At 34.0% G+C, this 13,862-nt stretch overlaps 2 protein-coding genes and 1 pseudogene across 2 annotated transcripts; 1 reads left to right on the top strand and 2 right to left on the bottom strand.

Annotated features, from left to right (window-relative positions):
* Positions 1 to 1,413: 1,413 nt before the first annotated feature.
* Positions 1,414 to 4,384, bottom strand: LOC111212323 (myrosinase). The gene is made up of 12 exons (XM_048748050.1): positions 4,167 to 4,384; positions 4,016 to 4,076; positions 3,873 to 3,934; positions 3,699 to 3,774; positions 3,438 to 3,603; positions 3,070 to 3,331; positions 2,838 to 2,953; positions 2,527 to 2,747; positions 2,389 to 2,423; positions 2,152 to 2,266; positions 1,915 to 2,017; positions 1,414 to 1,821 (listed from the first exon to the last, which is right to left on the bottom strand). The coding sequence occupies exons 1-12, from the start codon at positions 4,341 to 4,343 to the stop codon at positions 1,569 to 1,571; spliced, it is 1,647 nt and encodes a 548-aa protein (XP_048604007.1). The 5' UTR covers positions 4,344 to 4,384; the 3' UTR covers positions 1,414 to 1,568.
* Positions 4,240 to 13,862, top strand: part of LOC125582496 — a 29,154-nt pseudogene continuing 19,531 nt past the window's right edge.
* LOC106378908 (MADS-box transcription factor PHERES 1-like) lies at positions 8,343 to 9,443 on the bottom strand. The gene has a single exon (XM_013818960.2). It carries the CDS (start codon positions 9,441 to 9,443, stop codon positions 8,343 to 8,345), a length of 1,101 nt encoding a protein of 366 aa, XP_013674414.2.

The raw sequence follows: 13,862 nt of genomic DNA, 5'->3' as shown, positions 1-13,862 counted from the left end.
TCAAAAAATCTCCTAGACTCGGGGTTTGGTTCTTCCCCTCTATAATGATCATGTACCATCTGCTCAGTACCTACACCATAATCTATATCCGTTCTAGATTCTTCTAACCTAATATCAGGCTGAGGTTCACTAACAGGCTGAGGTTCGCTAGTACTACCATATTCATAACCAGTTTCCCCATGAAGGTACCAAACTTTATAATTACGTGAAAACCCTTTCATATACAAATGAGTCCAAACATCAAATTCTTTTATAACCTTATTATTATTGCAAGAAGAGCAGGGACATCTTAACATACCACTTTTTGCATCCGGTTGCTGTTGAACAAGCCTCATGAATTCTCCAATCCCTTGAACGTATTCTTCCGTAAGCAAATTGGTGTTCGGATCCAAATGAGGTTTATCCATCCACGAACGATAATAAACTTCTGAAGACATGATTTTCACGGAATTGTTATGACTAAAGAGAATGAAGAGAGAATGAAGTGTGAATGAGTTGAATGAGGAGGGGTTGTATTTATAGGAAATTGCTTACGGACCTCCGACGACTTTCCGACGAAATTCCGACGGATGTAAAGAAGTCCGTCGGAATTCCGTCGGAATTGTCCAATCCCAAACGGCTATACAACGGTCATATGTATTTGTCGGCAACGGTCACATGGTTCGTCGGAATTCCGTCGGAAAATACCGACGGAATTCCGACGACTTTGCTGTTAATCGGAATGTCGTCGGAATTTCGTCGGAATATACCGACGAACTTCCGACGACTACAACGGTTACATTTTTTATCGGAATGTCGTCGAAAAGTCGTCGGAAAATTCCGACGAACCTTATGTCGTCGGAATTCCGTCGGAAATGGCCGACGGAATTCCGACGACTTCATTTTTTTGGATTTGGTCGGAAATTTGTCAGTATTCCGTCGCAAATGTCCGACGACCTTGGTGTCCGTCGGAAGATCCGTCGGAATTCGGTGTGTTTTCTTGTAGTGGTAATGAACTCCAATATTGGAGTGTAAACCCGCTTTAGTAATCCAATTTCGTTTGATCAAAAAAAAAAGCTATAGTATTGGTTTTTATGTTCCCGCTTAATGAATTTTTTTGTTAGTGCAAATTTAATGCTACAATAGAGTTGTGATCCGATTTTAACACTTTTGATAGCAGTTTGTGAATTCGTGCTATCGCGAACTGCTACTAATACTCATATTTCTTGTAGTGTGTATTAGGTTTGGTTGTTATTTATTATGTTGAAGATACCTTTTATTATATAAGTTGCACTTATTAAACTAATTAGTGAATTTAGGCTACTCCGTCCGTTAATATTTTTTTACACTAGACTAGTTTGAGATTTCTGAGTGTTTTCTGTTTTAAATTGTGTTATTTCCCCTCTTTCCTCGTCCTCTTGACTTGTCATAATGTAGCTGTAGATAAATTATTTTTATTCATTTAATAACTGATCATCTTTTTATTGAGATTGTTTATTTAGTACATTGTAGATAGAAAAAGCTCCTTATCTATGGAGTAAGTAGGAAGAGTGAGAGATATAGAGATGATCTTGAGGGTGGAAAGTGTTTCATGCATCAGCGAGCCTCTTCTTCTGACTCTGGGAAGAGAGGCTTGAGCGGAGGAAATCTTGTTTCGCAGAATTCTTAACAGTCCCGTTAATGAATCTCTGGTACCATTTGCCAGATTCTTTGAGGTTTCTGTCGTCCAGATCTTCCCAATTAACGTAACTGAGTCCAAATCTGACGGTGAAACCTTTGCAGAATTCATAATTATCTCCAAGAGCCCATGCAAAGTATCCTCTCACGTTGACACCCTTCTCCCTGAAAACAAGAACAATCATATATATAAATGTTACCAAGAAAAAAGAAGAATATAACATATGTAGAAAATCATTTATAGTAGCATCCACTCACTTGATGACCTTGCGGAGAAAACATAGATGGCTGCATAGATAATCGATTCGCTTGTAATCGGCAATAGCTTGCTCACGGTTTTCTGAACTGGGGGTACTAAATCCTAATTAAACCGACATAACATGAAAAAGTACACAACACTTGAAAGTCAGTTTCTTGGATTTATTTCGAAACACACAAATTATAGTAGTATACTAGTATATGTTATAGACGAAAAGAGATGCATGTAGAACTCACCATTTTCGGTGACATAGATTAAAGGGTCGCCGTATTTGGTTTTGAAGTAGTCCATAACGTAATAAATGCCTTTTGGGTAGTAATAGCTGTTGCCGCTTACTTTGTCTTCAACAAACTGAGAAACGGGAAGTAAACATATACATATCAATCAAGAAAACCTAATTAGTGGTGCTTATATTGAAAATTGAAAAAAATAAAATGAATTAGAAATCATAGGGGTGGATCATTCATATATACCAGTGGACCAAGAAATTCACCACGTGAATTATCATCTGTAACCACAAGAATGAAATAACTGATGGTCACTCACAAAAAAGAGATCAAACATTTATATATATATAAAAAGGTTGTAACTAAGTGGTAATAGACAAGTACATGTGAGCTTTACGCCAGCGTCCATCATGGCAGTGTGTGTCTCTGAAGGATATGGGTTCGGTTTTGGCTGGGCGTATTGAGTGACGTAATAGTTGAGACCAAGAAAATCATATGAACCAGCAACGAGTTCTGCTTCTTCCTCGGTGAAGTTGGGAAGCCTACTACCCACAATCTGCCTCATGATGTCTGGGTATCTACCCTTTGTTAGCGGCTCCATGTACCTGATCCATGTATATTTTTCATTATACATATATGCAATATATACTGATACGTTTTTGGTAATATAAATATATATATATATATATATATACCATCCATGGAAGAATTGGTTCATCCTTTCAGCTGCTTCTATGGAGGCAGGATCAGACTCATCAAATGGAAGAAACCATCTTGTAATCATCACAGGTCCAATCTTCCCTTTTTGGAACTGTTGGTCACGTGATCTATGACTAAGTTAGAATCAGATATCTTAGATTAACCTTTGATCAAAAAAAAGAAGAAGATTACATTACACCATCTTTATCACATATTGAGACAACTCACCTTGTATTTGTTCCTGTAAAGATCGACGACCGTGGCATGAGCAAGAAGCTGGTTATGTGCAACGATGTAGGGTTCTGTTGAAGAATTTCCACCGTAACACCTGTGCTTGGTATCAACCATAGGAGAACATCGACCGGGTGCATCTGTTCCGATAGCATAGCCTCTTGTAGGCACTGTGTATAGCTGGTTGATGGTGATCCAATGCTTTACCTTTCCACCAAATTCTTTGAAACATAGATCCGCGTAGTCTTTGAAATCTTGTCTGTGCATATTAATATAGAATCATTTCAGTAATGCACGTAACTAAAACCAAGTCTTTTTCTTCTTTTATTAATAATATAAGAAGGATGGCACAAATATAAACATACATGATCTGGCGGTCCAAGAAACCTTCATACTCATCTTGGAGTGTTTGAGGAAGATCCCAGTGAAAGAGGGTAACGAAAGGCGTTATATTCTTTTCGAGGAGTGCATCTATGAGTTTGTGGTAGTAATCAAGACCTCCTTGGTTCACTCCCCTGCTCACCTTTCCTTCTGCTCATGTATATATATATGTCGTACATTAATTAGTACTTTTTCAACTAAATGATCCCAGTTAAAATACAAACGAATCGATAACATGTACATACTTGGAATGATTCTTGACCACGCAAAGGAGAACCTGTAGCCAGTAGCATTGAGTTCGCCCATCACGTCTACATCTTTCTGCAGTTTACATATTTTAATCACATGTCAATCCACACGTATAGTTTTATAGTTTTTATACATATATAGTTCAGTCGTATGAGTATCATTGTATTAACCTGCCATCTCGTGTATGACTCACAAGTAGTGTCTCCATTCTTCAAATCTGACCCTGATTTCTCTGATAGTAATTACAAATACATTAATACGTGTACATATAAACCGACGTTCATCTCATGTATATATATACACTATGACGTACCTGGGTATCGGTGACTGAAGCCATCCCAAACGTTAACACCACGACCTCTCCCTCCTTCAATCTGAAATGAATAGAAACAACCATGCAAAGTTGCATTTTAGTGTTTTAAATTTTATTTCAAAATTATGGTGTGACAACATTTGCTACATGCCTGGTAAGCAGAAGATGCAACACCGAAAATGAAATCTTTTCCGAAGTTCTTACTGCTTAAAATATCAGTGTTACTACATGTGAATGGGTTGTTCTCTTCGCAAGTAATTTCTTCATCAGCTTTGCAACTCGCAGCAGCTAATAGAAAAACTAAAGCGAGTCCATGAAGAAGCTTCATGGTTAATCTGTTGATGTATGTGTTGTGTTGTATGAAACCTTGTGCCAATCTAGGGCTTATATAGCCATTCCTAAAGAAGAGTGACGTTTGTATTTTCTTGTCTTAGTATCTTGATATTTTGGGAGAGGTTTAGGTGGGATCATGAGTCCCGTGGGTTCACTTACTTTAACCTCAGTGTTCACCGATTGTTGTTATATTTGTTGTTTTGTTTCCACTTTTTAGTCTTTCATTTTCTATTGCAGATTTTTCTTTTGTTACATAGCGCATATCTGTGTCCTTAATCGGAACACACGACTTGGAACATGATTTTTGTCACATATTCAAATTGATCCGTCAACAGTGATGCAGTGCAGCATGTATATATCGAAGGAATATGCGCAAAACTAGAACGACACGCATCGTCGAGACTCGTTACTGAAAATGTGTATCGAAATATTATTTTTTTTGGTATCGAAATATTATCAAGTGGTGAATCTATAGTAATTCTGATCCAAAGCCACACTTATCACGAGCTCACCGTTCACAATCACATCATATCATATTGGTTTCGATGGCTCTATATCTGCTTCTTTATCACATGAGACTGGTGTCTCTGAAAGGCAAAAGAAAACGAAAACCAACTACATTTGTTTTTTTTTTGCCTTTTTTGGTATTGTTTTAAAATGACTGGAAGGGTTGGGAAGGATACGGAACCCTAAGATAAGATTAATTGTAGAATTATAGAATAAATATATTATTGTGTTGCGTTTTATAAGTTTCAAGAGATTTACGGAACCCTAAGATAAGATTAATTGTAGAATTATAGAATAAATATATTATTGTGTTGTGTCTTATAAGTTACAAGAGACTGACACCATTAAATCTCTCTGAAACTCTTTCACACACTAAAGCCAAACTATAAAAATTTCTTGGAAAATAACAAAGCACGTAGAAAACTATTGCACGTAACACGATAAAACCCACTAAAGATTTTAATTAATAAAACCAAACACTAAGTTTAGTTATAGATCACGTGAACATTATTTCAAGCTTATGTTGCTTCACGTCAACATCATCATCTGTATCGTCTCCGTCTTCATCATTACCTTCCTCATCGTCAACACCACCAATGATAAGCATCATCAAAGTTTAAAACATATAATGTGGAAGCTTTAATTCTATCCCTAAGAATCGAATGCTCTGATCCACAAGACTTAAACCTATATCAAGTGGGAATAAAAATTTATAGAAATCTTATGATATATATATATATATATATATATATATATATCTAAATAAGATATTCATTAACACAATAAAGTTTATATAACATTGTTCAGTTTGGATTTCATGGATTTCATAATCAAGTTTCAACGGTTCGTAACAGTTGGTTTGCAAAATACATATCTTTCTAATATATCTCTAGTATTGATGTTTGTATATTAACCTATATTTTATTGCATAGTTCACTCTACACTATGTTAGAACTTAGAATTCATACATTTTAGTTATATTTTCACATAACTAATTATTCTTGTTGACTCCCACTACCAAACAATCAGCAGACCGAGCTTCAGATCTTCGTGGGCCTGGCCACTACACTTTCCGAAGCTGCCAATCAATTACCAAGCTACTAAAACACAGGTTTCTAAAGCAAAGCTAGACATGTCAATTATGACAGAAACTCGTAGTTTGAACCCGTCTAATTAACATATAAGTATCGGATTTGGGCTTAGTTATATAAGTTCAAAAAATTAGAATTTTCTCACTTAGTCCATTTGAGCATTATATGTTTTGAGTTTAAACCCATTTGGATTAGGACCGACTCGAAAAATTCAAAACTTTACATTTAATATAAACAGTATCATTCTAGTGGCCGTAGTCAATCTTGATATTGATATATTGTTTTAAAATACAAAATCCAAACAAATATATAAGTTAAGAATGTACTGTACTGCTTGATCATTACAAAATTCTATTCTAAATTCGACAAAGGTACCTTCTTCTCAAGAAAAAAAACATGGTTTTTATGTTTTCTTATATACTTAGCTTTAATTTACGTTTGATTATCTTATTAAATTTGGTTTGTTTGGTTGACAAAAAAAAATGGTTTGTTTGTTATATTGTTTTAAAGCGTGTGAAAACACTTTTGTTAAAGAATAAAAGTTTAAACTAACTTTTTATGTGAAGACAGAGAGTTGAATCTGATTTTTTTAATGAAAACTTGGATAGTTTAAAATGGTGAAAATGACATATACAATGTTATAATAATAATTCTAAAATGTCCAAAAAACTTAAAAGTCCTATTAGGTCCGACTTCAATATATAGGCCCAAAATATTTATGGTCCAGGCCAGACTCAAATATTTAAGAACTTTGTGGGTTTGGACGGAATGAACCTAATTGACATTCCTAAGCAAATCATGAGACACAAATATTTGGTTTTTGATTTCTCTGACTAATTTAAGTTTAAAGATTTCTTATGGGTTTTCTGAGATCTATACCCTGAGATTATTGCAATACCATCATATTAGAATTTTCGGTATCATTTTCATCCTCCTCCTTATCTTAGAAGAGTACCTCACAACCATGCCACCTTGTGTAGCAGTTTATACAGGGCCATAAGGTGCAATCAAGACTATTTTGGTTTCTATCAGTGGTGAGGATTGGCTCTTAATATCACTTGTGAGTTGTGACTAATTCTCAGCTATTGTTTATCTGTTATGAAGGCTTTTCGACGCATTCAAGGTCTGTCTTGAATTACTGTCAACTTCATATGAAGACTTATTCTGTTTAATTCCTTTTGTCAATTTAGTTTATAATGTGTCTCAAAGAGGATGCTTACTTCTTTTTTGCCTATGTAGTATTTGAGTTTGAGTTTAATGAATTATGTTCCAAAGAAAAAACATTATTTTTGACAAAAGGTTCACCTATTGAAATGCATGAAACATACAAAACTATGGCTTCAAACATGAATTATGATAAACTGTTCATATTTTATAAGAATAAAACATTTAAATTTTTGTGCTTTAGGTCTTCGATTTATTAGGATGTGCCATAAATAATAGTTTCCGTTTAAGTAATATTCACGTTACGAATTTATACTGGATTTTTCTTAGGTTAACATGCTCTTTCTGCAAACTGCCATGGAAAAAATGCACTGTGGATGTTAAGCTACGAGTTACGGACAACAATCATCTTGACGTACAACAAGCAGTCGTCATGTTTAAAACATACGCAAATTAACTTCTATGTATAATCCCAATAGATAAACACAAGTGCTATTTGTTTCTTGTTTGTTGAAAAACAACAACTACATATTGCAATAGCAATGACAGGTTTTGTTACTTGTGATGTGTATAGTGGCATTAACATGGTCTATTATGTTAAAGAAGCGTTTCAAAGTTTGCATAAATGCTATATGGACCATTTCAATAGTGTTTGGACCCACAGATTCACAACTAAATTCATCTAGTCCCACATTCATAAAATGGTCTATGGACTCTATCTTTGAGAAGATTGGTTTAGGAACAGTAAGGACATGTTTGTTCATCAGTTGTGGTTTGTAATGTGAATATGTTTCTGCTTAGCGAGAGAAACATTAAGGAATAATTGGAGAATTTTGTTATCCTGATATTCTAAGTGACTCTTTATTGAATGACATGTGGCTAAAGAAGATAATGTTTTATCTTAAATAAGCATTCTACATCCATACAAAATTACATGTCACATAACTCTCTATATTCTGTCTTATGGCCACGTTTCTTGATCAATGGTTTGGCTAATGATATTTGCTTGTGAAATGCTCGTTGCGTTCTTCTTTCGCGGCTTTAAGGAAACAATAATCTTTATATGATTTGATAGCAAAAACAAAAGTATTTATTCGAAATGATAAAATATTCAAAGACAATATGGTACACAATACAATATTGCCGGATAATGATAAATAACATAACTGATTTAAAGGCAAAAACCTTTAATCATTACAATATGAAATTTCAGAAATGCAAATGCAAACACTTCAGTCCAAACCAAACCTTGTTGGGCAACCATTGTTGATGCTATGACCAGAAAGATTGGCGGCGGCGGTGGTGGTGGTGGAAGGCATCTGACTGGTGACTGGTAGTTGTTGGTAGCGATTATTGTTGTCGTCCATGGAAGCAACGCTTGCAAGATCTTGAACATCACTCATCTGCTGAGGTCGTCCCATCAATAGACTCATGAACTGTTGTTTTGCATTTGGATACTGATTCGAACTCTGTCCCTGATCGTGACCCAAACATGTATACATATCCTGGCTCGAACCGTAGAACATAGGCTGCATCTGATCATACAAGTTACCAGGAGGCTGGTATAGAAATGGTTCTTCATATTTCATATTCATACCCTGGCTCGAACCATTGAACATAGGCTGGATCTGATCATAAGAGTTAGGAGGAGTTTGGTATTGAAATGGTTCTTGATGATTCACATTCATACCCTGGCTCGAACCATTGAACGAAGGTAGAGTCTGATCATAATAGTTAGCATGAGTTTGGTATTGAAATTGTTCAGGAGCCTCCACATTCACACTCATATCCATACCATCATATTGGGGCATATGATCATAAGCTTCAGTAGGGTCAATTACCGAACCCTCGGTTCCGACAACAACAGGGTTCACATCACCAACAACAGGACCAGGTGCATTTGCACCAGCGACATTAGGAGGAACAGGCTCAACACTCCCCTCAAGGAACTGGGTCCTGTAAGTTACCCTATTAGCATAACCACCAATGAAAAGATTCAGCTCTCTCATAAAACTTGGATCACCATACTGATGCGGCATCAGCGTCTCCCCCTTGAGAAGATCGAACATAACCTCTCTAAGTTCAATCTCTCGATTCTCAGCATGTAGCCTCCTTGCCTTCTCTCCGTCTTTCTGGATCCTCTCCAACAGATAACTCTCATGATTATGCATCTTACTGAACCCTTGCGTCTCCACCACCTTCATAAACTCTGAGTGCACTGCTTCAGCGCCTTCCTTTGACGGCCAAAACTCCGTCTCCGCATTGTCGCAGCTCTTGATAACCGCAGAAACTTTGACACCGCAGAGAGTAGACAGCTCTTTGGCTTTCTTCATAAAACCTCTCTTCCTCTTCTTAAAAGTTTGGTTTCTTATTGATTTGTTATTTATGAAATTTAGCTTTAACCTTCCCCTTCTCATTGTTGTGTGTGGGTGAAGGAGAGAGTTATGTTGGTACTTGATTGTGTTCTATTACTCTTGTTTATATAGTGTAATGAGAGGCTGGTATTACTTATGCAGGTCTTATCACTTTCTTTGGGATCATTAATGCTAATATTGAAGTCATGAATTGCAATAAATATAATCATGACCAAGTCTGTAAATACATTGTTAGTGAGCTGGCGAGTTTGTGTAATTACTCATTACTACTTGTATAGTTATTTTTTCAAGTTCTCTATAACTATTTTATCCAAGTATATCAATCTTACTTTTGTTTTGCTAAAACTATTTTAGCATTGTTCATAAATTTTGAAGTTATGTAATGTTTGTGATTTTTTCTGTATAATAGAATTATAAATCTTCAGCATAAATGTAGAATTGAAGATTAAATTTTTTTTTAAGTTTACTTGATTATACAGAAACAGAAATTTAATGAATTTTACAACTGTAAGGAAATCATTTGACTTGGGAGATAACAATTATATAATTTCAAATATGATCTTATCTCTAGATTTTTTTCCTTTTGTGGAAGATATTAAACCATGTAAATCCAATGCAAATTTAGAAGAAAATATTGCCAGCTAATTGTGCGTAGGTGGGTAGTATGACGGAAATTACAAAAATAATCTTAAAAGAAATTGATAACATTCTAATAATGCTAACATGCTTTTGTATGAATAAAGGAAAATAAAGTTTATTATATTAATTAAACCAAAATTATAAGTTTGAGCTCATTTGTTTACTACAGTTTTTTTAAACCAACAAAACCCGAAACTTGATAAGAAATTGAAAACGGTTAACCATGTTTTTGTTTTTGGTTTAGGAAACCGCAGGAAACCTTACAGAATTTGGAAAAGATGTCCATGAAACATGTAAACATGTTCTTTCAGAGACTTCTGATACGCAAATTCTTGATATATATTCAACAGCATAAATTCATTTATATTTTGGTAAGGTTGAGCGCGTTATTCAGCAGAAAAAAATGTTTCCCGTTCATATATTGCTGAAGTTAAATGACTAGATTTTTAACTTGGAACTATTATGGTAATGCTACTTTGTATCAATTCTGAAGTATCCATAAAAATTCAGATGACAAGAAAAAAATATATTAAAAGCTGGATTATGATTTACTAAGCCCAACATGCCTAATCTAAAGGCTTTTAGCTGATGAAATTTCATAACAACCTACATACCTGAGATAAGAAATTTGGGCTATAGATTATTTACAAAATCGTCAGGCCTTTTCTTGAATCAAACATTAAAATGTGTGAATTTATTAAAGTTAATTAATTGAAATTATAGAAAAGTATCAAATAAGAAGCTGATACGCGTCACATTTACATAATAATTATTATATTGGGTGATAATTAACCCCCACTAAAAGAAAGGAAAAGAGAGGTTACATTGGAGAAAAGCAGGCCTAGGACTTATTATCCGAGACCGGATTCGATCCGAGATCCGCTCCAGATCCGCTCTGAAAATAGGATATCCGGGGTGTCCGGATCCGAATCCGGGTAATAAAATCTTGGATCCGTGCAAACCAAATCCGGATCCGGATATCTTAATTTTTAGGTCCGGATATCCGGATCCGGATCCGTATTTTTAAAATATATTAAATTTTAAAATTTTATTAATATTTATATTTGATATATTAATATTTATAAATGAATTAATCTTATAATATTATATTTTAGTTTTTACAATATTATAAACATATATAAATATATTTATAAATATTTAATTTATGTATTATATTAAAAAAATAGTATTTTTTGTTAAAAAAGTTATTTTTAATTATTTTGACGGATCCAGATCCGAATTTCCGCGGATAATAGAATATTGAGACGGATATCCGAAACCCGGATATCCGGATCCGTCCCAGGGCTAGAGAAAGGAGAGTCGGATCCCTCTAATTGAGACATAGACTTACAGAAAGAAAACATAAAAGTGACTGATGGGAATGTTTAAGAAAGTGAGGATGCAAAAAAAAAAAGAGTCTAGCTAAAAGGAGTCTAGCTTAGCACGCAGTGGTAGGAAACAACCGTCTTTTGTCGTTTACATGGATGCGGGGTTACCGATTCGGTTTACATAATCAATATGAACAGACTATTATTCCGACTTATATATTATTTTGCCCCTAACTTAATTAATTACCAAACCACACATGTAATTATTCATTTGATGGCTCATGTTCTTCAACCAGACAATATACCTTCTTATAATCACTATCTTTAACACATAGTTTTTTTTTTCTCTTTAACTCATAGTTAAAGCGTACAGAGCATGTGTAGTCATGTAGATACCCAAATACTATAAAGTTATACGGTTAACTTATTGACCAGTACACGAACAAATAATATGAGTGTATTTTGACTGTTTGTTTCAACTAAAAACAGTCATACGAGTTCTATGAGTTTGTCAATATGGATGCAAATACGTACGTAAGATAAGAACTCGTTAAGAAAATAAGCAATAAAAGGAAAATATGTCGAAAATGAGGTACGGTCGTACTTAATGTAATTATGCATGAGTAGGATCATGGGTCATACTTTTCAACTAGACAAAAACACTTTTATTTAAAAAAAAAACACTTTTTATTATTACTTCTTTTATCTTTTGAAAATTCATGCCACCTTCTCAAAAATATATTTCTAACTTTTTCATTTTAATTGTTGCCGTTAACTAAAAATCAAAGCTGTCCTTTAGAATTTGCTTGTTCTGGCTTTTGCTTTACTTAGAACTAAAAGATTTATATATACCACTATAGAGACCTGAAAATCTCCTCGAATCAGTTTGGAGAAAAAGAAAAAGAACTTTTCAATTCAAACTTTAATCTAATATATATGTGAAGTTCCAGATCTTTCACTTATAATCTTCTTGTAAATTTGAAATGATCTTGTTGATAGCATTTTTGGGGGAATAATTGAAAAGGAAGTATATACTCTTAATATAACTAGTAGTTTTTCCGCGCTACGCGCGGAATGTTGGTTAATTAATCATTTAATTATTTATAATGTAAGTTCTGGTATTAGATATGATTCCATTTCTACACACTCAACGTTTTATCAGTTGTGCTTCTCTAATTTTACTTGTTTTAGTTAAGTATTTTGTCAATATTTATTTTCATATTGAAGATTTATTTTTATATTATATGTGAATCATTATTCAGTATTTACTCTTATTTATTTTTTTCATGACATCCATCAATTGACTTTTTAAAATATTTAAATTTAGTTTCGTTGAGTCATGTTAAATTTGGTAATAAGGTTTTTCGTTGAGTCACGGGTCAAATTTTTAATATACTTTATATGCTTTTTCAAATTGTTTTATATTGCGTCTCTCTTGTTTTCGTGTTATACTAATGATAGATTATTTTAAAAAAGTAAAAAAAAATTTCTAACTTTAGCAATCTCTTTCTTAATGTGCTACTACTTTCGATTTTCTAATTCCCAGATCTGTAACTTGAGTGAGGAGAAAGACTTGTGGTTGTTATGGCTTGCAAACGTATAAAACGAAATATTAAAGAAACAAAAAATTAAAGACTCATTCCAATAATGCCCTTTTACAAAAAAAAGATTCATTCCAATATGTTAGGAAATGATTTGTGATTTTTTTATTGGTGGGTTATATAAATAACCAAATTTTAAGGTCTGTTTTTAGTTTTAGGTTGTTTTTCTATATGAATTTCAGTGGTATTTTTTTGGTGTCATACAAACAACTAACTTTTTCATTTTCTTTTTGTTTTCTCGTTTGATCTGAAAATCAAAAACCCTGTCAACAATTTGTTGTTTCCAGAGTTAATTAATTATTAAGATCTCATTCTTACAACAGAGAATGAGGATCCTATACAATCACTTAGAAACAGAGATGAGTTTAAATGAAGGTGGTATTACTGTTATCCTAAACAAAGACTTCACCAAACCCACATATGATTGCATAACCCTCATTATCAACAAAGTGACAGTAAAGAAAAATAATGTTAATACATGAATGATAAACAAAGCTTTAGTGAGTCTGAAAGTTAAGCACTGTTGGGTCCCTCCTAGATGGAGAGGACCAATTGGGGTGAACTTAAGAAATAATAATGTTCCCCTTTTGTCACTAGACTCACAATAATAGAGTTTAGAGAGAGAGACAAAAGAGAGAAAGAAGAGAGAAGGAGGAGAAAACTCGTTAGGCTATTTCAAGACTGATTTTGGAGGCTCAAACGGAACTTGATCGGGCTGATATTTTGTGGGAAGCTTCTTCAGTCAGTGGGTTAGAGATTCACCGAAGGGATTTGGATTTCAACGGTTGGATCTTCTGTTGTCTGGGTTT

Source organism: Brassica napus, chromosome C2 (genome assembly GCF_020379485.1).
Source record: "Brassica napus cultivar Da-Ae chromosome C2, Da-Ae, whole genome shotgun sequence".
NCBI lineage: Eukaryota > Viridiplantae > Streptophyta > Magnoliopsida > Brassicales > Brassicaceae > Brassica > Brassica napus.
The sequence above is the reverse complement of the archived record's forward strand: the minus strand, read 5'-3'. Positions and strand labels throughout refer to the sequence as shown.